Source organism: Poecilia mexicana, unplaced genomic scaffold (genome assembly GCF_051168715.1).
Source record: "Poecilia mexicana isolate PSO_F unplaced genomic scaffold, ASM5116871v1 scaffold_6, whole genome shotgun sequence".
Lineage (NCBI taxonomy): Eukaryota > Metazoa > Chordata > Actinopteri > Cyprinodontiformes > Poeciliidae > Poecilia > Poecilia mexicana.
In genome coordinates, this window is record NW_028263375.1 from 1,352,339 (window position 1) to 1,379,658 (window position 27,320).

General features: G+C 38.6%; 3 protein-coding genes across 4 annotated transcripts in view; 2 read left to right on the forward strand and 1 right to left on the reverse strand.

The window, feature by feature from the left end:
* taf2 (TAF2 RNA polymerase II, TATA box binding protein (TBP)-associated factor) overlaps positions 1-10,499 on the reverse strand; it is a 31,867-nt gene extending 21,368 nt beyond the window's left edge. Inside the window, exons 1-8 of the mRNA XM_014986368.2 lie at positions 10,013-10,499; positions 9,821-9,875; positions 8,796-8,956; positions 7,829-7,947; positions 7,591-7,732; positions 5,630-5,861; positions 3,992-4,176; positions 3,795-3,908 (exon numbers count right to left, since the gene is read on the reverse strand). Of these exons, the coding sequence (XP_014841854.2) occupies positions 3,795-3,908; positions 3,992-4,176; positions 5,630-5,861; positions 7,591-7,732; positions 7,829-7,947; positions 8,796-8,956; positions 9,821-9,875; positions 10,013-10,062 (1,058 nt within the window). The 5' untranslated portion in view covers positions 10,063-10,499. The remainder of the gene's footprint in view (positions 1-3,794; positions 3,909-3,991; positions 4,177-5,629; positions 5,862-7,590; positions 7,733-7,828; positions 7,948-8,795; positions 8,957-9,820; positions 9,876-10,012) is intronic.
* Positions 10,500-10,597: 98 nt separating this feature from the next.
* On the forward strand, positions 10,598-15,330 carry LOC106917449 (THAP domain-containing protein 6-like). Of its 2 annotated transcripts, XM_014986424.2 has the most exons (6): positions 10,601-10,769; positions 12,044-12,236; positions 12,387-12,500; positions 12,663-12,873; positions 13,310-13,463; positions 13,594-15,330. In XM_014986424.2, the coding sequence occupies exons 1-6, from the start codon at positions 10,690-10,692 to the stop codon at positions 13,604-13,606; spliced, it is 765 nt and encodes a 254-aa protein (XP_014841910.2). In that variant the 5' UTR covers positions 10,601-10,689; the 3' UTR covers positions 13,607-15,330. The 2 variants fall into 2 exon arrangements, with proteins under 2 accessions (XP_087862166.1, XP_014841910.2); XM_088006040.1 differs by lacking the exon at positions 13,594-15,330 and having other exon boundaries at positions 10,598-10,769; positions 13,310-13,467.
* A 2,179-nt stretch (positions 15,331-17,509) lies between these two features.
* Positions 17,510-26,999, forward strand: cndp1 (carnosine dipeptidase 1). Its single transcript, XM_014986438.2, has 12 exons — positions 17,510-17,562; positions 20,047-20,157; positions 20,699-20,842; positions 22,544-22,706; positions 22,940-23,028; positions 23,169-23,366; positions 23,433-23,517; positions 24,935-25,095; positions 25,193-25,357; positions 25,434-25,575; positions 25,891-26,038; positions 26,599-26,999. Exons 2-12 carry the CDS (start codon positions 20,047-20,049, stop codon positions 26,675-26,677), a joined length of 1,485 nt encoding a protein of 494 aa, XP_014841924.1. The 5' UTR covers positions 17,510-17,562; the 3' UTR covers positions 26,678-26,999.
* The last annotated feature ends 321 nt before the right edge of the window (positions 27,000-27,320 follow it).

Sequence of the window (27,320 nt, forward strand, 5' to 3'; positions counted from 1 at the left end):
GATTAACCGTCAGAATAATTAATAACTATAATACTTTTTAGTTACCTGTAGCCCTAATTTGAATCTGGATGAATTGAATATGCAACTTATTCCTCCTAAGGACCAACAGGAACAACATTGATCCTAAATCATCATATGACCACACAGTCAGTGGATCCACTGAGGTCCACTGACTGTAGACAGTCCTATGACTGTGACTGGAACACATTTGCTCATTTGTTGGAAGTGAATCAGCTTCCTTTATGACTTAATAGACACTAAGTGACCTCACATTGATAATCCAGTACCGTCTATGAGGTCATGTGCTTTAATGCGATGATGTGAAGCTTCCAAAACACTTCGTTTGTCATTTCCATCTCCTTTCAGCCCACACAGCTTAGCTTCCCCATCCCAGGAAACTCCTCAGAATCAATGAAGGCCACACTTGAGCTGCCTCATCATTTCTGTAAGATGGTTTTGCCCTTTGGGTATTTTTGTGGCAGTCCTTGACACAACACACACACTGCTCACATAATTTTATCATCATGGATTTATTAGCCTGTTAAAAGGAGGCACAATAGGTTGATTCAACCTTGGTGGTTTCACCATTTCATGCTGTGCTTAAACCTTGGCTGCGTTTTATTAGCGGAGCTGATTTTATCTGTGCATTTACTATGAGTAAATACAAAAAAAGAGATTTATCCTCCTTGAATGAGGGTATAACTACTGGGTCATGTTTTCATTTTTTTCAGCTTCACAGAATCAGATTTTCAGCCTTAGATTTGGAAAAAATAGCTGAGAAATAAATAACTTTTTCTAAAGTTTCTCTTTAGGAGGTCATTATTACTGGAAAACTAACTCTGCTGCAGACACACAAAGCACAAACAAAACAGTTCTCTAAGAGGATAATAGTCAACAGTTCCACAGTTGTGCTCAAAACAACAATGCTATTGTCAAGTCTAATTCTAGCCAGTTAATTTCTGGTTCAGTTCGAGCCAAGATGGATGTCTCTCTATTGGCAGTGTATTCCCCACTATGTGGGCGAGAATATGGGTGGGAACGTGGGCGGGCTGTGAGCATGCAGGAGCTGTGGTCGATGCCATGATGATGTCATTTTGGCCGTTCCCTTGGGCGGCCAGTTTCTGCTAAATCTCTCAGTTTATCTGTTCATTGCTGGTCGCCCCGTCCAGTTGATGTAACGCTGTATGACCTTTTCTGCAAGTGTTGCCTTTACTCATCCAGTGGCGTGATTCCACTGGCCAATCAACAAATGCAGTCTGCTGTAGGGGTGAACCTATAGCAGTTTTATGGCTGATTGCTGATTACCAATCTGTAAAAAGCCTGACCTGCCGATTAAAATTGGCTGGCCGATAAATCGGTGCACCACTAGTCTGCTGCCAATCGAATTACTTGCACACAATACCCAGCTTGTTCCTATAATTCCTAAAACGGGAAGGAACTGCACAGGATCTGCAAATGGAGACGAATCTGGCCGGGGCTGACAGGGGAAGAACCAGTCAAAGCCACACCTGTGCAGAAGGGGCTACAGTGTACTGAACCACATCGGACCATGCCGTACCGCTCAGTGGAAACAAGATCTGTGGTTTACTGCAAACTTCCTCTGAGATAGAAGTGATAATAATTCAGTTTCAGACTGTAAGCATTATAAATGTGTCATTAAAGGTGTATTTATATAGCCATTTGTAATCCAGGTCAAAGTTTATTTTTTCCCCTCTTCCTTTCAGGTGGAAGGAATCAACACAGTTCTCTTAAAAATCAACTCTACCTACACATTTTCGAACAGCTGGAAGTTGCAGTCTGTGGCTTTTAAACCATAACAACTAGGAAACAACCTGTGAATAATTGCCTTATTAGTCTCATTTCACTGTTTAAAACTGGAGTCTAGTCTCCACTGGTGCGATGGGAAGAGACTGGTGATGCTAGACTTCAGGAGGATCCACAGTTCTCAGAAACATTAGTTCAGTTACCAGCAAAAACACATCTATAGACATATTTCAGTTTATACAGTTAGTATTGAATATTTTTTTATGCTGATGCTGCAATATATTGAACAGTGGAATGTTATTTTTTTCCTCACCTTTGAATAGTGAGAAAAAAGAATTTATAGTGTTCCCAATGAATTTGTGTATGAACATAAACTTTCACTTTTTTCTCCCATTTTCAAAGACCTTGCTATTATTCTGATCATCCATTCATTCATTCATCCATCCATTCCATGATTAGAGCCTGCCAGGACTCTTTACATACATCAGTATGTGCTTCAGAATCTCGTGAATATGCTGATGTACTCTTCAAGTACGTCAGCTCTGCTGAATCATTCACAATGATGGATCATTTTTCTCTCAGAAACCCCAAAGAAACAAAAGTCATCAGCTTCAATTTTTTTGAGTAGACTGTTTACAAACCAGCTGTCCTCTATGAAGCTTTAGTGAAAATTGTATGTCTCTAAGAGGAATATAATGGTACAACAGAGCTAAAAACAGCATGAGAGGAGCGCATGTGTGTGTGTCAGCGAGGATCAAGCAGTTTGTGTTCCTGGACACACAGATGCCTGTGGAGACCTTCAAGCTAACAAAGATCCCCTCCATTTGTCAGTTAACCCAGATGGGTGTGGTAAAGAGCCTTTTTGCTTTTCTTTGCGTCTGACAGGATAATGAGTCTGGCCTGTTTTCAGTTATGGGCCCCAGTGAGCCCCTACTCTTAGAAATTGCTAACAGCAGTGCCACGCTCTGTTAAAAGTCATGACACCAGCCTGCTGAACATTAAACACCACATAGAGGGAAGGCCCCACCACATGTGATGTTTGTTTCAAGGTCAGACAAAATGAGGGATGGAGAGGAGAAAATGATTGAGGAGGCAAAGACAGCACAGCACAATATATGGAGTGATATTCTATTTGTTAGGGTATTTTTACACCTGATAGTCCAGTAGACTATGTTCAGTTGGGGAACAAAGTGACAGTATTTGTTCCATTTGCTGCTGTTCTCTTTCACACTGTATTGTGTCAAACCAACCAAACCTTTCAGCAACCTGTTCCCCTCCCCGCCTGTGGGGGCGCTGCACCGAGAACAATCGAAGGAAACAATACAACTTCCTTCTTCAAGAAATGTAAAAAAACTTTAGTGGCATCAGATTTTTTTAGGATTTTTCTCTTGTTTTTGGCAAAAAACCATGAGCCATTTCTCTCGCTACTGCTGGACTCATGAGTTTGTATTGGTTCTATTTACCCAGAATGCCCTGAGCTGTAGTCTGCTTTATGCTTTTGGAGTGGTCTGAAGTGTCAGTCCCTGTTATTAGGCATCCTTTCCCCATAACATTTGGTGTGCTCAGTGTCTGTGAATAAAACAGCTTCTTACAGCAACCAATCTGGTACATAGTTGGGACAGATTCTGATTTCTCACACTGACAAAAAAAAAAAAAAAAAAGTTGAGTATAGTTGCAAATCTCTTATCAGCAGCCATTAAATGCATTGAGTTCTAAATGGTAGCAGAGTTGAAAAAGAAGGTCAGCCTCTTCTGAGGATTGTTTACATGTTACTGCAAGACTCCTCCAAGAAATGCTGACAGTTCTTTTCCATTATGCAGACATGTGGTGTAGAAGGTTTATCTCAGAGTCCAACTACAGCACGCTTTAAACCTCCAGAGACTCAGGAGCAACTACCCTAAGACGACCACACTGGAGAGGCGGTCTGGTGTTGAGTCATGGTGGTGGACTTGGTGGGAAAAGAGATGAAATACAAACACTTGTTTAGTCTGAAGTTCTGTCCTCTCATCACGAAACAAGTTACGCCTCACCAGGACATTCTGGAGATAAAGCAGCCGAAGAACTGCTGGGCCAAGGCCTGAGCCAGACAGCGTCGGGTCTGTGGGGTCTGGTCAATGATCATAGGGCTGTGGAGCAGGTTGGTGCTGAAACACAAAGCAAACTGCCTGAATAACAACCTACAAGACATGGAACAATCTGCAGACGAAACCTCCGTCTCCATGCAAACCTGAAAATGCTCATCGATGCATAGGACGACACTTGAACGTAAGCCTCGTCCACAAACACGGTCTTAAAACAGGAGTAAGGGTAGCGGCATGTCAGGATCTCCTCGTAGAACTCAAAAATCTCGTGCAGGTAGGACATGGAGTGTTTGAGCAGAGGGAGCAGCTGAGGCAGGCAGAAATGGGTCACCTGTAGAGGACAGGAGCACGACAGAGGGCTTGGTACTGGAACCCGGACAGTTGTGTCTCAGATACCACAACTGTGTTTAGAGACATCTAGTGGTCATTAGGAGAAGTTACATAAAGACTCATTCAAATCTAAATGAATCTAGATTAATTTCACATATTTACAGGAAAAAACTTGAATATTCCCTAATCATAATCCATTTGCAAGAAAAAAAAAGATACGATTTCAGAGATTATAAATTCAGATATTGGTAATAAAATGTGCCAGAGGTCCTCTAAGGTTCAAGTGGTAAATTTAAGAGATGTGCATTTGAGTTTAAGTGTCAGTGCTAGACCTGGGTTCTGTTCATTTATCAGACATCACCTGGGTCCGGACTCACCAGGAACGCCTCGAACCAGATCCAGAATACACACCTGAAATAGTGAGCAGGAAGCTGCAGCCAGTCTGGACCCAGACATTTTGTTCCTCTATTACAGGATCTATGTCTGACACTCTGGAAAATATCCACAAGTGCACCTCTCACATTTCCATCTCAATTTTAGAAAACGTCTGCTACTTTTTGTCACAATTGTCTGACTTTATAATCTTAGATAACCTCTGAGTTTTTCTCATGAAATTAAATGTTTTTTTCCCCTCGCAAATGTCTGACTTTACAATGTCAGACAGTGTTCTAGTTTTAACATTGGAAATTTATGGCAGCAATATGGAAAATTGATTTTTTTTACTTTGTGCAAATTTACAACTTTTCCACAGAGAATATCAGCGTTTTTCCTTATAGATATATGGAATTAACCTAAAAATGTCAATTTCTTTGACAGAAAATTACTCCTTTGAAGATTTGTGTCTCTTATCTACAATGGTCCTAATACTTCAGTATAAAGATGTCTATAAAACAGACAGGCAAAAACCAAATGCTGCTTAGTAGCAGAACCACTTTTTTATCTTTACATGGTTATGAGTTTTACTGGAGAATATGGATCTGAAATTAACTTGAATGACTCCAAGAAAATATTTAATTTTGCTTTTTTTCAGATAAAACAAGGTACGGGAAGATTGAAATGCAGGTAAAAGACAAAAAAAAAATTAAATAGTCATAAATACTTGTAGTCAATATATTTTTTTAAAAAAGCCCCTGGGTTCAGCAGCTTCAGTCACAGGATGGAGTCACTGACTCCATCCTGTGTGGTGAATCGAACAGCTGATTTAGAGGTGACTTAACTAGATAAAACTTGATTAAGTTTTTAAAATCAGAGAAGGTTCTTCAGGTTAGGCGACAATAACCAGGGGGTTGCAAAGTCCCTGAAGTTCCTGGGTTTAACAAGGTTTTTCAGCGATGTGTAGCCCAATGATGAGCAACAGAAAAAGAAGAAAAACATTTTTTTCCTATTCTATTAATTTGAGAACAGAATGTCTGGACATCTTTTAGTGACATCCAGACAGATCACAGAGTACGCACCTCGTGCATGTAGGGGTCCACGAGGATTTCAAAGGGCCCCACAGCCAGGGAGATGTTCGGAGCCGCAGTGGGGATGGGGAGGACATAGTGGAATGTCTTCTTCCTCATGTCATGGGTGTAGATGGTCTCCACCAGGTCCCCACAGGACACTGCCACCATGGACGCATCTACAGTGAACTCCAGCTTCCATGTACACAGCTCTGAGTAGGAGTCCACACAGGGGAACCAGAACCTGAGGAGAGAAGGGATTCAGAGGGGGCCGCAAAGATGGAAGAATTCCCAGGTTTTATTTCATAATGTATTAATCTATTAAAGGGGAAGTATTATGTATTTTCCAGTCACATACTGCCATTTTACTGCACAGAAGTAACCATGGTACCTTCAGTTGTTATGAAAATGCTATATGTCATATATGACTTGAAAGAAATTTGACTTTGAGGTTTAATGTCTTGACATTGGGACACCATCTCTTCAAAAACTCCACCTTCTAGAACTTATGACTCTTCTATTAACCCATTAACAACAATTTTACCCACACTCTATCAAGAAGTAGCTTATATAATGAACCCAGCAAATGAGTACCGTATTTTCCGCACTATAAGACGCACCTAAAAACCTTCAATTTCCTCAAAAGCCGACAGTGCGCCTTATAATCCGGTGCGCCTTATATATGGACCAATATTGAGCCACAACAGGTCCAGCAACGGACCTTACCACAGGGGCCGCGTTTCATTGGCTAATGCCCATTTTAGGTCACAGTGCAGCTACCACGTGCGTGACCGTCTCACAAACACAAGCTACAGTAGTAAACATATGCTAATGTACATTGTGGACCATCAAAACCATGAATGCCGACTTACCCAGCCTTGCAAGAACAATAGGCATCAGTGATCTTGTCCACAGCTATATTTATGCTGAGGGTGTGAGGATCTGCTGTTTTCCTCATCTATCGGTAGCTTTTAGCTGTGACGCGCACAATGTTGGAGGCATCCAGTGGCTCAAACACCTTGATGTCGTCCAAAAAAGATGACATGAACTTGTTGGTTCCCCTGTCCATTGTCGTGGCTGATATGTTGTGAAAATCCGGCAGAAATGCTACGCTAATTAACTCAGATCGAAATGAAAGACGTCATGTTTACACAGACATGCAGTAGGCTGCTTACTAGTTGGTCCACTACGGTAAGCAGCCGCCAACTTCTTTTTCCCCGTAGAAGAAGTAGTGCGCGGTGCATGCTGGGATAGTTGTCAGAACACTGGTTTGTTAATAAAGTTTGATAATACATTTAAAGGGGGGGAGGGGCAGGGGAAGAGAGACAGAGACTGCAGCGGCAGCGTGTCGGTTGGTCTGTGTTACCCAGAAAGCAGTTGGGCATAATATCGCAACACCAACACCGTGAGTGAAACAACGACTGGGCCAGCCTACTATATAAAGTACTCGGGGACCATTTCTTTATTAATGTGGATGTGTAATAATAGAGTATGAAGCGTCTATTCTATGCGCCTTATAATGCGGTGCGCCTAATGTATGAAAAAAGTCCTAAAATAGGCCATTCATTGAAGTTGCGCCTTATAATCCGGTGCGCCTTATAGTGCGGAAAATACGGTAGTTCCACCAAGTGTTTGCAAATTGTTGCTGGCTAGTCTGAAGGAGCTGAATAAGGAGGGGCTGGGGAGGGCTGCTATGTGAGGTGGAATCTCGGAAACTGCAGCTCTGAGGAGGAGTAGCACCTCAAAAGCGGGGCCTATGTCCACCCAGGCATTTTGCAAAGCTGAATGGTTGCCACGGGAAATTAAAGGATTACTCAAACATGCATGAAATAATCAAAGCAACACTCCAGGTATGTTTTTGATGAGTGAATAACATTATAAACATGATGTGAAGCTCAAAAAAGTCGATTTTACATGATACTGGTTACGATGAAGTGGCTTCAGATAATCTGGATGTTGCACTAATGTCCAACCTTGTGGAGTTCTGGTATCCAAAGGAGAACACGTGGGCCCCCCTCTCTGCCATGCTGCCTTCCACATCAGGAACAACAAAGTGTAGACCCCCTTTGGGCTGGTCCAATGAAAACTCAATATAAACCTTTAACACCTTCAGATCTGGACCCAAACACAAACATGTGATACGAGTCATTATCAAAACGATGTCAATCCTTTTTCTGACAGTGTGATGAGAATATGAAGGCAGTATCTCACCGTCTCCTTGTTTCCAGAGCTCAGAGGGAACTTTGATCACCAGTTCTCCATTCCCAGCGTCGGGGTCCACAGCACTTACAGCCGCTGTGTAAGCACTGGAGAAATAGTTCAGGTTCCGTCTGTGCAGACACAGAGGAAAAACATTTGCTATCCAGCATTAAAGTTGCATTTCAATTCAGAAAGCTGTCCAAACATTTCCAGCTCAGATAAGCTGCTGGACAACAGCAGGAATGTCAGTAGAACACAAACTGTCTTTAGCAACTTTATACAGATGGTAGCAGAGTCTTAAACCCACCCATGGTCAAAAATACAAATATAGTTTCGGAAAATTGGGAATAAAACAGTGTTTTTCCCAGCAACAAACTCCCACATTACTACAGCTCCCTCCACTGTGCTTAACTATGTTACACAGACACATTTTCTTATGGACAATGAGAAAATTGCAGGAAATAACTTTAAAACTATGGTTGAAGATTAACATTTCCCCAAAGTTGGATATAAAACGTCTGCAGGATTCCTCAACATAGTAGGCATTTCTGCAAACGGTAGGCTTTAAGTAAGGGAGAAAGTTAATAAGGATGGAAAAAAAACAAATAAAGAACAAAATAATGAGAGGATTGTACAACGCAAAAAAACAAAGGAATGAAGAAAGGACCCAAAGAAGAGCTAGAGAGGAAAGGAACCTGAGAGGAAAATAAAGAAAGAAAAGCAGACAAAGACAACTTTTAGGCAGTAAGATATGGAATAAAATCTGGGGGAAAAATTTTCCATACTTTTACTTTATAATTTCAGACCAGGAATAGCTTACACAGAAAGCCAAAATGATAAAGACCGGAAGAAATCAAAATTACAAAAAAATAAAATGGCTAAAAGATGAAACAATAGCATCCACTCACACAGAACTCATTAACTCCACGATCTAAAGCGTAAACTAGTTTGTTTCTGTGACATCTCTGGTTCTACTTACTGTTTGGACTCATTGTGGCATACTTCAAGTGTGGGGTCGTTGTAAATGAAAGGGGCTTCCAGATCGTTGACCCTGACCCTGTAGATTCTGCACTGTTTACTATTCAACTTGATCCTGTTCAGGTTGACCACTGTGGGGAAAATGGTCAGCTCCACATAGCCCTGCAGCACAGTGAGGAGGCAGAGGTCAGTCACTGCTATCACCAGAAAAATACAAATGATTTGAGGTTCATTTATCTGGTTAGAAAGTAATGTTTAAATGATCACTGAAGCTTAGGAAGACACTCAAAGTTGTTTTTGTTGCTTCGTCTGGATTTCAGACTGAAAATAGGGATTAAGATGTGCTATTTTAATATGTAACTAGTAATTTTCCTTTACACAATGTAATTATCATGTGTGTTGCTGACCTCTTAACCAATTCACCATTGTAAAAAAATATATATTGCAACCTCAATCAGTATTTATCTAATTACCAAAAAACAGTAGCCCAGAAGGGTTATAGTTATGCTAAAACGGGAATTATGAAAGCAAGTTTATCAAAACCTTTGTTGAATGAATTCCATTGCAGTTTTTGCATTTTCTTGACCCTTCTAGGCCATCATAGGGATATTTTCTTTCAGCATAACTTTCATTGTGACCTTTTGTTGTTGTGCTGTGGTCTTTTGTTTTTGTGTTGTGCACTAGGCTAAAGTGGGAGTTATGCCAGCTAGTGTGTCATAACTCTCATGTTAGCATGAATCCTGCTGTTGTGTTGAAACTTTTGTGTTTTGTTGAACTTACTAAGCCACCATAAGTATGAATTTATGGATAATATTCCTTCAGTGGGAAGGTTTTAACTAATTAACCTGAAAAACCAGACTGTAAGAAAGCGAATGGACTGAAGTATGAGGGGAAATCCTATGGATGGATAAAGAGATCCATAGGATTTCTATTATGAATAGATAATGGATTAAATGAATGCTGCCCCTTTTCTTGTTCTCTTTAAGACCTGGAATGTAAAAATCCCCAACTGAGAATAGTACTCACAATGACAGACTTCCTTTGGAAATTGATGTTGTTGATGCACACCACCTGATGGGTCGTAAAAGCAATAACAAAATAATATTAACACGTAAGTAATGTGACAAACCCTAGTAAGTATTAGTGACTATTCTGAACACAATTGGAAATCAAATTTCTTTCATTCTGATTTCTTGCAACGTAGAACAGAATACTTATAATTTAAAAGGTCGTGGACTCTCGAATCCTTTATCCTTCTTCTTGTTCATCTTTGATTAGAGTTTGAATAAGTCATGCATCCGTGATGGTGCTCTTCACTTGGCGCTGCTGAAGACCATCAGAGAAAACTCTCATCACACAGCGAACAGATCTGCAGCTGCAAGCCGCTGTGGTGTGGTTCACCCGGAGACTCTCGTAAAAACTCCGCAGACGTATTTCCACATAAAATAATAAAGAGAAGCGGTTAGTTCCGAAGAGGGGTCGAATGACATGGAACCGTTACTTCATTGATACAGAAAAGAGACTCTGTAACATCAAAATAGACGCTCACAGCGCTGTAGCTGCAGCGCTTTGGTGTTCCGCCATTTTGTTTGTAGCCTTTGACCTGCCGCGTAAAAACAAACTAAACAAAAAAGGGAAATAATAATAAATTTATAAAACTTTCACTTATAAGAACGACACAATTTGAATCATAAGTATTAAATTATTATTATTACTCAGATAAACTTGAAAAAAAAAAACAGGAACACCTTAACTACTCCATGTGGGCGGAGCCTGCCTAGGAAGAGAAAACAATATTTCTCTTCCTAGGGAGGTCGTATTTCCTGCCTCCCAAATACGACGGCCATCTTGGAGCGGTCGTCCTACCTACTTGGCTAAATCATAAACATCTCAAGATGCCTCAATATTGTGCGGCTAATTTTTGCTCAAATCGACGGACTGTTGACGTTAGGACTCGGGGGATAACTTTTCACAAGTAAGATAAACGTGGAAGCATGCGGCGATTGAAAACCGTATGCATAGAAAAATTCTAAGTGCCTTATAAGTCTCCTGCTATTTTTGGTACAATATCGCATTAAGTGTGTCAAATACACTGTTGCTTTTTACAATGAGGAGAAATGTTATAATGGGACAATTAAAGTTTGGTTAAAAAACAACAGCAAAACACTTAAAACCATTGAGGTATGTGAATGCAGACATTCTTTGCATGAGCTACACAATGAAACTTATATTGTACTATATAATGAATGTATAAGTTACGGATTTCCTCTCTGTGTTCAGTGTCTTATATTCGTGTTGTTTGCTTAGATTATCTTGATGCGTACATCATTATCTTTTCAGCGCTGATGTATCGTAAACGGTATAATTTCAAGTTTTGAAAAACAAAAGTTAACCAAATATTTAACATGAGCGCGCAGGTCCACAAGCGACCAGGTTAGATGGATTGAAAGCATAGAGAGTTGCATCTCGTGAGCGCGGGTTGAGTTTTGTACCAGAGTAGCGCTGGTCACTTTTAATTGTTCGTGCGTGGGACGTTCATTTCGCGCATGGAGTGTAACACACGCTCGTGGGAAATTATTTGGTAAAAAAAAAAAAAAAAGTCTTCTCAAGCACTGAGTAGCTCATCAAATTATCAACCATTTAATATTTAAGCATCATCAGACAGATCAAAATATAAAGTTAAGGGGAAATTTTGGTATTTTAATGACCAAAATGACAGTAATTCAATATGAAATATGTGCAACTTTTAACAAAAACTCCAGGTGTATGTCTTTATCTGTTGGATCTTTGGTTAAAACATGTTTGCTTTTCATTCAGTGGGTAGAGAATCCAGAAATTTTACTTAATAAGAGTAGTGACAGTGAAATTACTCAAGTAAAAGTCAAGACTACACCATAGTAAAAATACTCCTACAATAATAATCAAAAAGAGTTACCTAAGTAAATGGTAAATGTAATTGAATCAATATCACCATTAACCAACTGACAGCAAGATACCAATTTCTCATGTCCACCAACAGAACATCTGACTGAGCAGTTTTCAAACAAGCTTCCTCACATTTTCATTAGTTTTGGTTCATTATTAACAGATATACATCAAAATAGGAGTTTAATTGAAGTAAAGTTATAAGAAATTGAAAGTAAAAAGTAGTAAAGCAGGGAGAACATTATAATGAAAAAAACAAGACTAGCCTACTTTGAACAATGTTTTTGTGTAGGCACTCGCAAATCTCCTGTTTTCGTTTTGAAGGTTTCCCAAAGACAAAGACATGAGGAAGAAGTGGGAAGCGTCTTTGCAGAGAGAGCGATTCACTGCAAGTGATTCATCCGTGCTGTGCAGTGAGCATTTTAAACGGGAGGATTTCGACAGAACTGGTCAGATTGTCCGACTGAGAGATGGTGCTATTCCATCAATCTTCAGCTTCCCTGCTGACCTCCAAAGAGTAGGTGTATCATCTTAAGTCTCTTAGTACAAATGTACAGATTGTATTATCACTCACAGGACAGGGTGAGATACTCATTTCTCCATTTGTTTATGTGTACAGATTACTATATACTGTAAAGTTCATAATCATGATGCTTTTTTATTTTAGCCAGAAAAGAGCAGGATGACAGTTACCTCCATAAAAGTTGAGCCTAGCCTGTCTGTGGCCTCTCAGGATGCCACAGAAACTTGTACCTCACAGCCACAACCTCAGCCTAATGATGTGAGTATTTATATTTTAAACATGATGTCATAATGGTCATGGCCATATTAAACTCTCAAACCACTCTCAGCAGTGGTTTGTTGCCACTCATATTAAACACACTCACAACTGAAGACAGTCAATTAGATCACATAGTGTAATCTTCATCTCTCTGTCTATTAGGATCATGGCTATGCCTTGCCAGCTTCTCTTACTGCTGTTACGGCTAAACTGAAGGAAGCCTTGGCAAGAGTGGAAAGTCTAGAGAGGGAAAAGAAAAACGCCATGGCCAGAGAAAAGAGGGCAAAGACCACAGTTCAGTCTCTGTTGGGGGATTTGAGTGACAAGAAACTAATTAATAAGAAGCTCAGAGAGAGGCTTGAATTATACTCAGGTAAGATGAAATTAGCTCTTTGAAACTCATATTCAAGACCCATTCAGTAAATTTTTGAAGAGTCCATTTATTTCAGGAACTTTAACACTAAGTGAAACACTTTATGTAGATTAACTAAACATAGATTGGAAAGGCGTTCTTGCTCTTAATTATGATTTCCTGCTAAATTGTGTTAATGAACACATGAGATTTTAAATCAGACACATTACATGAGACCAATAAAAAAACATTTTTAATGCAGAGATGTAACCTTAATGAAAAGTATGTCTTATACCTGCTTTTAGGTTGTCATCTATTTTCAAAAGGTACTTTTTATCTAACAAATGAGCTTCATTGGAACACGTATTCTAATTTATTTAATATAACTACAGTTTTTTAACATCCTCAGATATTTATCTGAAGGAGAGGTTTTTCATTTTTGCTCTTAAAATTTCAGATCTTCAGCTGGACTTCTTAGAAAATCAGGGCCATGAGTACTCAAAGGAGCACAGAGAGTTTGCCCTCACACTCCATCTGCACAGTCCAAAGGCATACAAGTACCTCCGGGATACTGGAAAATTGCCCCTCCCACATCCACATACATTACAAAGGTAACCTTAATGTTGACCAGTTTATTTATTGTTTTAATTACAATAAACTTTGAAAATATACTTAATGAATGTCTTTGTATGTTATGTCTTATCAGTAATTCCTGTATGATGTGCCTGTTTTGTAATCTAGGTGGCTGGAATAACAATCCATCTGCATGCCAGTTCCAGGACATCTGATGGTTCGATGTGGTGGCTCCCCTAGTGGGACAGGCAATGTGGCTGCCCAGCATGACACCTTGTCCCTGTCACCTTTAGATGTCCTCTGCTTGAATTGCTGAAGAGTAACAATCTCCATTTCAGATGTTGTGTGCGACCATGGCAATCTTCCAAATAAGTTTGGTGGTCTGGTGGAAAATGCTCTGGTTTCTACAGCAGGATTTGTAGCAGATTCTACGGAAACTGCTGTGTCATGTGAGCTGGTCAGAAAGGCTGTGTCATCATTTGATGGGTTACCACCTCCTGACCCTGAACAACTATGGTTCCATCACAAGGCACAGTGAAGCTGCTGAGAGCTGAGATACTAGAGCTTCAACACAGCAATCTCCAAAGGTGTCAACCATTGCACATATTGTTCGCAAAGAGACTGGAGAAGATTAGACATAATTTGACACTCAGGGTTTCCCCCAGTGTATCATAAGCCTGGCGGGCAGGCAAGCTTTACTCGTGTGCGTTTAATCTCAACATGTTGACTTTGTGTCTGCGCTGATAAAGTCTGAATTCCTGGTTAGCCGGTGCGTTGGTGAGCCAGTGGTACTGTCCATGGAGGAGCTTTCGTACTCGCCTCGTAGTTGCGCAGCCCACGGGTTTATTTTTATTGTATTTGTTTGCAGTGACACAATGCATCAAACTGTACAATATGAAATGCTTTATCTACAGTTGAATTAATGCTCACATCCGCGCTGAGAGCAGACAAACCCGTCCCATAAAGCTTGAGCAACCAAAACAGTCTTTGTGGTGCTTATTAAAAACCTTAATAGCCATGAAATGGAAGAGCTACTAAAACCACGCAATTTGTCAGCTTAACATCTTTCAATACAACGATGTATTAATGCATCTTTAATACCGACGGTAGTATTAAAGATGACACTGATAATCATCATTCTTTCTGCCTTGTTCTCGTTGGTTATGACTTTGTTTTTTAAGATAAAAATGCACCACATTGTCAAAGTCACTTCTCTTGATTTACAGAAAGGCAGTACAAGAAAAAACAGTTACATTTTATTTGACGGGGTGTGCACAAGACTGACATAACACCTGTCATGAATATAAAGAAGTCTTTATGAATGTTTATGACTGTTGTCATGAAGTGTCAATTGGTAAATAATGACACTTTTAATGCAAAGTTGCATTAAAAGTCCCAATTTTGCATGATTTTGCAAACAATGTCACTTTAGTGCAAAGTTCACCCTTTTAATGGACTTTCAATGCAACCTTTAGAGCAACTTTGCATTAAAAGTGTCATTATTTACCCATTGACACTTTATGACAACAGTCATAGCCATTCATGAAGACTCCTTCATCTTCATGAGAGGTGTTATGTCAGTTTTATGTACACCCGGTCAAATAAAGTGTTACCAAAAAAAACTTCTGCAAAGCAGTCCTGTTTCTGGGATTTTAGCTCATGTAAAACTTTTATGAGCAACTCTATAAATATGTAAATATGGTTGTGTCATCACAGATAACTGATTATTTGTGTGTATTTATATAGTTTACCCATGTGCATATAATTATAAATAATCTAATCATATTAAGTTTTAATAATTAATCCCTTCTATATTTGTATGATTGTATGTATACATAGACAATACAATGTATAGATAAAATCTTAAAAAATATAAAAATATGAGTGACTGTGTGCTTTGCAAAATACTTTTTGTACATCATTTTAGAATATTTCATTACTGTTAACCCCACCAGAAATATACTGAACCATGTGTCCATATATATGACTGTATGCATAAAGTTTCAGGAAAGAAAATGTGAAAATCAGTTTAGTATTCAGTGATTTATGTCTCATTAAACCATTCATTACATCTGCCAAACAGATTACACAGAGCACAGCAGGCAACCTTTCCAAGATGTCGGAGGCATCTACCTTATTAGGTCTGACTAAGGGGAGAGCAGTTTTTTAAAGATTTATTTAGGATAGATGACGATAATGACACAGAAAACAACCAAGAAACGTGATGTCTAAAGTTAATGAAAAAAAAAATCTTTAAGTTTTTAGAGATTCTAATGTTTTGAAATTCACAGTTTCAGCAGACTACTGATAGACCAGGAATCAAACGTTTAACTATGCATCTTAAAACATCACAGATGTTAATAGGTCAAGCCAATTAATGCAAATGAGAATTAAAGATATTGGTGGCCAGGGTTTCCCTCAGTGTATTATAAGCCTGACGGGCCACAAGGTTTTACATGTGCCCCACCATTGCTTATTTATTTCTTTTTAAAATGTTTGCATTTTTAAAACTTTATAGTTGGTCTTCAGGTATTAATCTTCCAGTCTTTCAATAACACATAATTATAAAGGGATATTTTCAAATTTCCTGTCAACTTTAAACATTTTTTAACTCAAAGACACAACGAGGTGCTGGATGAATGACTGCCCAAGCACCCAGCCACTGGGCTTAGAAAGTTTTCTGGGGGAAACCTTGAGTACCATTATTGAGCAGTTACTCCAAGAGAAGAAGCTTTATAGATCAAATGTAGCAATAAATTCATAAACTCTGACTTTGATTTGCTTTTTCAGCTGTTCATTCTCCTGTGGAGATTTGGCATAAAGCGCTATCAGCTCATCAGAAAGCAATGAATTATCAACAAAGTGAGAGGTTTCTATTATCTTCCTGTTAGGTGTAACAACTTCCAATCTGTTTATCCATATTTTTTAAATAGTTGTGATGATAAATACAGAAAGAAAATATTTATCATAACAACAGTAATAATCATAATATTTGGTGCCTACATAATTTTTTATGCAGGCTACCTCCCATGAAAGTTAATCCAGGGACCTGGGTAATGTTTAGGGGACGCTGGCAAAAAAACGGTGGAGAACCACTGGCCTCAACCTTTTCACCCATCAGAAACTGAAAACACTGGAATCTGAAGAAAAAAAGATTTCAATATAAAAACATACGATCTGAAAATGAAACAAACCAAGACATTTTCAGGATATGAAAATGCATAATAAGAAGTGAATGAAAAAACAACATTCAAACTAAAAGAAACTTGGGTTTCTTTACAATACAGTTGCATTTTTGGAGAGGGGGGTTTCAGGTGTCCAGATCAAAATTATAAAATACACTTTTCTCTTTATCTTTGGTCTAGTGAGTTAATCAGGGCTCATTTTTATTAATATGTAGACTTTCTATTCTAAATATTAAAAATGTGCCCCGCAGTCAGAAACCATGCATAGTATTAGCTGACTGTTAAACACACACATACAAATCTGTTCCAGTCCCCCCTGCTGATCTTGGTTTTGCAGATTTCCGGGATAACTAGGACTCCATTCTGGAACCAAGTCAACACAGCACCTCCTTTCCTCTGTCCTGTAACTCCTACTACAGAAAACGACAGTTGTGTATGCATTTGTGAGTGCGAATGGGTGAATGTGACTCTAATGAAAAACGCTACGAGTCAATATAACTGGAAAAGTTTGGTCCATTTATCATTTCCCATGAATTCATTCACATTGCCCTATGAGAAACTGCTATTCCTTTGAGGTTTAGTTCAGGGGGCCGTCTGTTGTGCAACTTGTTATGTGTGTGGGGAAGCACAGTAATTAGGAGTTTCACATGATGTTTTGTCCTTCCGAGCACCCCTCCCCTTAACCCCCCCTCCCCTACACACACAAACCCCCCATCGTTGATCCAAGCACATTCTTGGACCAAGATCAATAGATCTGAGTGGAGTTTTGTCTCTCTCAGCAAGAAAAAAGTCATTTGTCTGCTGTCTTGGCAAGATGTCAGGAAACATTTGACAGTGTGACCCCGGGGCCCTGTAAGTGCAGCATGAGGGAATGTGTATAAATGTCCCACCAGCAACATGGGGCCACAGCTGCTGGGCCTGATAAGACTGTTTCCACTGCATCTAAGAGAAGGTAAGGAAATATATTCATCTTGTGAAGATATTATATGTTAATCAATATAGAAATAAGGTTTAATCTGTATCGAGATAAAGCTGAAAAGTTATTAACGGTTTAGAGGGATCAGGCAGAAGTTGTAAAAGTTCTGTTAAAAAGCTGCTTAGTGAGATGGAGTGACTCAGCAGAGCAGAAGGTTGTAGAGGGTCTAAAATGTTTCCACATCCATGTTAAAATGCTTTTGTAGATGTTAAAAGTTTCAAATCATTTCTAAATGTTCTCCACCTTTAAATTGATCTGTACAATTAAGCTGAAAACAAACCAGTGATTCTTGAGAATAGGGACAAAATGGGTTTTAATTTTCCCATATTTTTTTTTTATTATTTCTCAACCTTATGTATGCAAATATGACAAATAATGTTTAGAAAATATGAAGATGCTAAGGTACAGGCTCCCAGTTGCGAATTTTTAAAAAAAAATTACATTTTTAATCGACCTGACCCAAAACTTTGTCATCACCATCTGACAAAAATAAATCTAAAATGATTTTTAAAATACCCCATTAGTGATATTTTTACTCAATTTACAGACAAATGCTTCTCAAGAAATAAAATAAATATTATTTAAAACAAAAAACAAGAAAAAGTCCATCTGATGGAGTTGACAGTGCATGACGGAGTTGACACAGAACTGAAGGTGGTGACAAACTAGTGAGTAAAATGAAAAACTTGGTACATGTGAAGTAATGCAATTCATGTAAAATACATTAAAATGAATTAGTTGCACAATTAAGTGAGATTTGACAACAATTTCACTGAAAGAGTCAGAAAAACTCTGACGGAGTTGACATCTGACGGAGTTGACGAAATGCCAAACTACCTCAATTTATATGATGTTATTCTGAAGGAGGCCATATTGTAGCTCGTCAGGTCCATTAAATCTTTACAGTTTACCAAAATTAAGCTTTTATTTCACTTTTATAATTATTTATATGACTACTTATACTTAATTGTCATAATATATAATTTTAGTATTTCTTTAATTGTTTTAAACTATAAGAATGTATTGAGTTCTGCTCCTGGACAAGGGCTTTTACAGGCATCATCCACCGACTACAATGTTTAAAATAAAACAATATTCAGCAAAAAAAAGAAAAATATACATTGTTGTCCTCACATGACCCAGGTTAGTTTAGTTAGATATTTGTAAAAAATATATTTTGTGTATATTTTATTCAACTTTCATGCTTTATCCATAGGACCTGTTTTGTCCCTATTCTCAAGAATCACTGAAACACATTAAATAGATTAAAAAAACAACAACAACAACAAAAAAAAAACCCTAACCCTGGATGCAAACTTGATTTGTTGAAACATCTTCTAATACCATTTTATGATTCAGTCAGGATGTCACATCTTAATCAGAGAATTCCCATTCTGCTTTTCAAATGTTCTGCAGATATTTCAGATGGAAACAAATTCCTTTATCCACTGTTTACCACCCAGATTTTCTGCCATATTCCTTTATAGACTCTGGTTGCATCATTTCATCAAATCTGGAATGATTTAGAGTCTAATACCGTAAAATATGATCTCTCTTTATCTACATCATCCCAGCAAAGGTGTGCACGACTGTTCTCTGTGAATTAGATGTTTTGGATCTGTGGCCCAAAGGTTCTTACTTTGCATGAAAATGTGTTTGAGTATTCTGTGGAAAAAAGATTTCTATTTTTCAATCTTGGACCACTACATACGGAGGGAACAGGTTTTTCCATGTGGGACACAACTAGTAGTTTAATTCCTGGAGCTTCTTTAGTCCTACTGTTGGTCTCACGGCAACGTCCTAGACCCATTTCTGGTTTTCCCTCACTATTGTCTCATATTGCATCTTGTTTTCACTGACAACCTGCTAAGTGAGGTGTTAGAAGGGCTCTGGGTGGTCTGCCAGCAGCCTGCATGTTTCTGTGTCAAAAACGTTAAAAGTGGACAGGATATTAGAAAATATTACTAGGTAATTCTGTGTTATTGGGTCACTATATTGACAATATTTAAACACCAACTGAAGAGTCTTTATAAAAGGCCAACACAAAAAACCTAATGAAGTCATCAGATAGTGGATCTTCAGACAAGCTGTGTAATGATGGTCACATTTAAAATGAAAATAAAATACATATTGCCTACTAAGAAAAATAATGAGAAAGTATGCTTATATGCTTATATTAAATATTTTCAGAGCACAGAATGTGTTGTTTTAAGTTTTCTTGTGTTTTACTAAAACCACCTGTTTTATTTTGTCAGTTTTTGTTAGTTTAATAAGGATATGTACATCTTTGAGAGCCACTGTACAGATAATTGCTGAGTATCTGCTTGAGTTTTAAATTAGAACTGCTTCAATATTCAGTTAGATTATGATGTAATGATTATTAATTTAAGATGATTTGTGATAACTTCTTTTTCCAACAAGCTACTCCCACTATCATTCGATTTTTCATTTTTCCACTAGATGAATCTTCAAACAGTCCCCTTCATCCTGCTGGTCATTTCCTGTGGCCAGGCTTCCCAGTACACCGAGCTGGCGCAGTACGTTGATGACCATCAGGAAGAACATGTTGAGGTGACAACTTGAACCACTGATGGTGCTGTTTCTCCATCTCACTGCTCAACTTTTTGACATACTACTTGCCTCATCTCTCCCCAAAGCTGATTGCTCTGACTACATGTTGATCAACCACAATCATTGGGTCCAGCGAATGCAAGCAGTTTGCACCTATTAACAAGAAGCTCAAATAAAAGTGGGAGAAGGTTTTCTGTTGCAGGACCTTCCGCTCACCCTCAGCCTAACATGGTTAGACTATGGTTGTGTCTCCACCATAGTGCACAATGACAGCAGGTCATCCTTAGAGATTTCATTTGTTTGAGTTCTGGTTCATAAAAGCACTCCATAGTTCATGTCCACAGGTATGTGAGGACAAGTCTGACATAAAAGTTAGGACGAAGAAAATTATGATTTGTTGAAGATGTGGGTATTAGTTGCTTACAGGAGGATTCACTTCACTTATTCAACAGAATAACTTTCTGTTGTATCAACATAAACTTTCTTTGGACTGATTAAAAGTTGTAGCTCATTCACAATGAGATTTTGATTTGTGCGCCAGGCTCTGAGGGAGTGGGTTGCAATTGAAAGTGACTCGAGCAACATTCTGAGAAGACCAGATCTGCACCGCATGATGGAGCTGGTGGCTGAGAAGCTGAGACTGATGGGAGGGACAGTACAACTGGTCGACATCGGAGAGCAAGAGGTCAGTGACAAAACCCCCAGGTCTCTGCTAAAGCGATTCCCTTTTTTAACTTCTCTTTGAGAATTTGGAGTGTGTCGTCTTTACTTCAGTAGGCTAATAATAATTCTGCAGCGGTTGCTCCATTGGACAGGTATATGTCTTCGTTAATATACCTGAGATGACAAAACTATAGCTTGATTTACCAGAACAGCCAAGCACAAACCTTCTGAAGGCCAGGAGCTGACAGTTAACAGCAGGTTCAGAAACATTTTCAAAAGTTGACCCAATTTACAGCATCACCTTCTGGATAAAAGCATCCCATATTCAAACTGAATCTAAACATTCAGCCTTTCAATGTGCCCTGCTCACCAATTACCTTTCACTTCTGCTCCACCTAAGACCCAGTGGCAGCCACTTTATGGAAAACCAGTTAATGATCTGACATTTATTCAGCAACGACAACAATAAAGTGAAAGGTGGAATTAATAAGGTACTTTGAATTTGATCAAAAAGGAGATTATTGCCAGGAGATTGAGTTCATTTAAAACACCAACTAAAATAAAAGAATACAAACACCTGGAGTACCAGCCTAGAGTAATTGTCACTTGTAAAAGGAAAAACTAAATTATTTAGCACTTTGTTTCTTTAGATTGTTATAATGACTGGATACAGGCATCTGAAAATACCTCCCATGAGAGTTAAATGTATGATGTCTCATTCTGATTGAACAAAAACAACAATATCAAAAACTTGTCACTATTTGTGAAGACTTCTTCACAAACACTGAATATATCTTCTTGTTATATCTTGTGAAGATATAACAAGATCAAACCTCATTTGCATCCTGGGAGAAGAAGTGTAAGAGGTCGAGGAATATAAATACCTCAGTGTTCATCTGGACAACACACTGGACTGGAGACTCAACAGTGAAGTCATCTATAAAAAGGAACAGAGAAGACTGGACTTCTTACGAAAGCTAAGATCCTTCAAGGCTTTTAGCAAGATACTGCAGATCTTCTATAAGTCTGTTGTTGAGAGTGTCATCTATTCATCCGTCATCAGTTGAGGCAGCAGCATCAGAACCAAGGACCTAAAAAGGTTCAATAGCCTGATAAAAAAGCCTGGTTCTGTTCTGGTTCTGTCCTGGTTCTGTTCTGGTTCTGTCCTGGTTCTGTTCTGGTTCTGTCCTGGTTCTGTTCTGGTTCTGTTCTGGTTATGTTCTGGTTCTGTCCTGGTTCTGTTCTGGTTCTGTTCTGGTTCTGTCCTGGTTCTGTTCTGGTTCTGTTCTGGTTCTGTTCTGGTTATGTTCTGGTTCTGTTCTGGTTATGTTCTGGGGATGGCTGTGGAACCTCTGGAGATGAGGATTCTTTGTAAAATAAAGAAAATTATGGACAACCCTGACCATTCTCTTTATGAGACTGTCTTGGAAAAACAGAGTGCCTTCAGTCAGAAGCTTATTCAGATTCACTGTAAGACAGACTGTTACAGGATGTTTTTCCTGCCAACAGTGATCACTATCTACAATAACTCTTTGAAGAATTTAAATGAATGAGTTACAACATTTAATTTCCCTTTGGGATCAATAAAGTATTTGTGAATGTATAAACATGCATTAACACCCCCTGGTACTGATTCACATTGTGCCATATTATTTCAAAATCTGGGGATAATGTGTCATTTTGTAGAAATGTGTGAATACCAACCATGCCTTTGTACATGCAGCTTCCAAGTGGACAGACGATAGCACTGCCAAAAGTAGTGACAGCTCAGTTTGGGAGTGACCCCAGCAAACACACAGTGTGTGTCTACGGTCATGTGGATGTTCAGCCGGCGAAGCTGGAGGACGGCTGGGCTACCAATCCCTACAACCTGACAGACATCAACGGTAGCCACCATTATGTTCAGTTCAGTTTTTTTTACCTGATTTTTAACTGATTAAATGATGATTTCTTCTTGTGGAATTATTTTTCATACATCAGTCCAAAGATAACTATTATGTCTGTTTGAAACATCTCAAAAATGACATAATTTGTGATTTGCATTTAAATTTTCCTGACCTACAGCGAATTCTAGCTATAGTGTCATAAATAAATATGTTTTATGGCACTGTACCTTCAGGTAATCTGTATGGAAGAGGAACATCAGACAACAAGGCTCCCGTTCTGGCCTGGATCCACGCCGTACAGGCTTACCAAGCCCTCAGCATGGTGAGAGAAAACACACCAGCCCCTATAGAGACATTATTATGTATTATATAAATATAGCCATTTAACTTCAAATGGCTATATTTCTGTATGTCAAACAATTACTGCATTTGTTCTTAAACTCTACTTTTGGCATCCACCAGGACCTGCCAGTGAATGTGAAATTTCTCATTGAGGGTATGGAGGAGACAGGCTCCAACGGCCTGGATGCAATGATCCTGGCACAGAGAGACACCTTCTTCTCTGATGTGGACTACATCGTCATTTCTGACTGTGGCTGGCTGAGCAGACGGCCAGCCTTAACCTATGGCACCAGAGGGAACTGCTACTTCTTTGCTGAGGTTGTAGAATTCTTTCTTGAAACCTTTCTGTGTGTATCTGATTCTTACTGTGTTGTGTGTTTGTAGGTTGAAGGCCCTAAACAAGACTTACATTCTGGTGTCTATGGAGGCACTGTGATCGAACCAATGACTGACCTCATTGGCATTCTTGGTGGGTTTAAAGGGCGTTTTCCTTTGATTCTTACACTTTGCCCTGTTTATTTGCTTTTCTGTTCCCTTTGGTAGTTTATGCAGCTGTTTTCTTTTAAGAATAAAAATTTCTCATCGAAACAGTCCCCAGTGAATTAACTGAAGGTCTAAAGGAGCAGAACCCTTTGGTCTCTATGGAAAACATCCCCTAAAATACTTGAGTGTTTAGAAATGGTGAGCTAAGTTAGGGAAATTTGAACTGAATTGGTTTATAATGTGGTACCTATATGTTTTGCAGTAGTTTGTGCTTTGTACAATTTAAAAAAAACAAAAAAACAACAACATTTTTGTCAGATTTAAAAATAAAATCAAGAGCCTCCTGACAAATCTCCTCAGTAAGAAATCATCATTTTGAAAAAATGCTCAAACCTATATGTTGCTACAGTAAATTATCTGGTGTATTTAGCCACCGTTGGTTTCCAAATTTTCTGTTTTTCACATGCTAATGTTTGTGATAGTCAAATAATGTTACTATCAAAGATAACATGAGCAAATATAAAAAACTGTTTTTAGACAATGATTTCATTCAACAAGGGAAAAATCTATCTAAACCAAGCTCACCCTATGGTAAAGTCATTGCAACCCCTTTTTTGTTAAATCAGGAATTAATTGATATGTTAAAAAACAGTGAGTTTAATTTCAGTGAGCACACCCAGACCTGATTAATCAACATCACTTAAATAGAACCTTGTTGTCAACATGAAATGTGCTAAAAGACTTTAAAAAGCAAGCCATCACATCTAAAGCTAATAAAGAAGGTGAACAGCAGATGAGAAACAGTTACTCAGATCTACTGGTCTAAAAAGAAAACCATTTTTAGTGAGTCCAGAGAACCACGAGTGATAACCATTTTCCACAAATGAAGACAATTTGAACAAGTAGAAGAAAAGTGAAACTTGCAGGGCAAAAAAAAAAACTTCTGACCAAAAAGAGCTGTCTCTTCACAAAAAAAACAAAAAAACATCTTAGCAGTCTTCAAGACTTTTGGACAAATATTCTATAGACTGATGAGATAAAAGCGGAACTTCTTTGGAAGCTGTGTATCCCATTACATCTGCTTTGACTCTAACTGCATTTCAGAAAAACACAATCACACCAATAGTCAAACTTAGTGTTGATACTATTTTGGTCTTAGCTGAAATCAAAATGGAAGTTTTAAGATGATCTAGTCAAATTCAAACTGAGTGAAATGCAGTAGCATGTTGGGGGGGGATCCAAAGTGAATTAAAACAACTCTGCAAACATGAATTGCCAGTTATCGTAAACTATGGTTTAATTTTGAATGCTTTCCTCAGCTAATGTTTTATATTGGGGGAAATTACAGAAAAAATAGTTTAAAAAAAATCCTTAGTTGCTTTATATGGTCACTTTTCTCTCAGACACACTCATCAGCCCCAGTGGAAAGATTCTTATTCCAGGGATCCGGGAAGCAGTGGCTCCTCTGTCTGATGAAGAATGGAGAATGTATCAAGATATTGAGTTTGACGTGGACAATTACAAGAACAAGACTGGCGTCAGCCACCTCATGTACAACAACAAGGTAGTAATAAAGTCAAGTCGGAACACCCCCCCCCCCCCCAAAAGAAAAACAAGAGTTTTCTCCTGACTCAACGAGTCTCTGTATTGCTCTTCCAAAGGTGGACTTGTTGGCCCATAGGTGGCGCTACCCCACTGTTTCCATCCATGGTATAGAGGGGGCTTTCTCTGACTCCGGCACAAAAACAGTCATCCCTGCTAAGGTCACTGCTAAGTTCTCAATAAGACAAGTCCCTGACATGGACCCAGCAGCGGTCAAGAAACAGGTAGCATATATGAGTGCTTTAGAGTGTTGATTTATGTCGTGCTGTGCTTTACTAACATCTCCTTTTTATACTTTAGGTGACGGACTACCTTCAGTCTGTGTTTGCTAAGAGAAAGAGTCCTAACACGCTGAAAGTTACCATGGTGATTGGGGCCAAGCCCTGGCTGGCTGACACTAAGCACCCTCTGTATGAGGCTGGAAAGGCAGCGATCAAGAGAGGTAAGAAAGCTACTTCAGCTTTCCAGGGACTGGATCCTACAACAGCCTTTTAGAGCCATTATAGATAGAAAGAAATGATCTGTACTGCACACAGCTATATGTTTTACTTCAGTTGTCTTCTACCTGAACTGTTTGGCTTTACAGAAGCTTGTTAAGCTGACGAAAGATGTTGTGCTTATTTGTGAAATTGTAAAAGTATTTAGGGCTTTTGAAAATGCTTTGTTGTTTTTTTTTCCAACACTGAAGAACATACAATAGACAAAAAGGTTTTGCATTTGAGTTATACATACATGATACATATTGGCTCTCTTTCAGTTTTCAATGTGGATCCTGATCTAATCCGTGAAGGTGGGACCATCCCCATTGCCAGAACCTTCCAGGATGTGACGGGGAAAAGCATCATCATGATGCCCATTGGAGGCTTTGATGATGGAATGCACTCCCAGAATGAGAAAATGAGCAGGTTTTACACACTTCATGCCTAACAACTACTCTAATTTCCTTTTTTTTATATTTTACAGGATAAGCTTAATTCTTTTCAGTTTTGGTCTCTTTTGCTCGAGGACACTGTTGGAAGCTGTGGGTATAATGTTAGCTGTGTGCCCTCATGTGACTCCACAGATTTTCTTTCAGATTAATTTCAGCCGCTTGGTCAGTCGGTTCTAAAAGTTTAGTTTTCCTCCTTTGAAAACCTTCTTATGTAGATGCATGTGGAGACTCACTGAGGTTTCTGAATGAAAGATTAAATAGAAATATGATTTACTGTCCCACAGTGGGGAACATCTGGTGTAACATTAGGAAAGTGACAGTTAATGACACATGTAGATTCACATAAAGATAACAAATATAATATAATATATAAAATTAATTTAGGAGTAACAGTGTACAATATGGGCAAAATTAATAAATAAAATACTGTGCAGTTATTAAAAATAGCATAGTTCAGTTGCACATTCCTGTGAATGTGCAACTGAGTTGAATAATTTTTTTAAAATGCACAAAATAGACTTTTTTATTTTGCAGGTACAACTACATCGAAGGAACCAAGTTATTCATCGCCTACCTGAATGAAGTCGCCCAGATTAACAAGACCAGTGTTTGATCCATCCATCCATCCATCCATCCATCCATCCATCCATCCATCCATCCATCCATCCATCCATCCATCCATCCATCCATCCATCCATCCATCCATCCATCCATCCATCCATCCATCCATCCATCCATCCATCCATCCATCCATCCATCCATCCATCCATCCATCCATCCATCCATCCTTGTTTGTTCTGGTTATTTTCATCCCTCCCCATGTATAATTAGTGTTAGTTATGTTCTAGATCATGCAGTCCTGTAGTACACTGCATTTGTTTCATTTAATAAAAATAAAACAAATACAAAACTGTGTATACATTTTAATTGAAAAAGATTCTGTCATGTTGTATAATAAGTGGTAATAAGGAGTCAAAAACTACATTGTTCACTGAGTCATTTATTAAAATAGAAGTGGAAGGTTTATTTTCCTTATCAAATATAAAAAAAAAAAAAAAAATTTAAATATTTAAACATAATACATGCATAAGTAGTCACACTATAAGACTCAGAACTGAGACCAGGTTCATCTGATCGTCCTTCAGACATTTCTGCAACTTGACTTGTAAAGCCAGTTGATTGAGGACCTTGGTCAGAAAGCTGATCAATACCCAATGGTCACATGTTCAATTCAGTTTATTGAACACGTGACCATC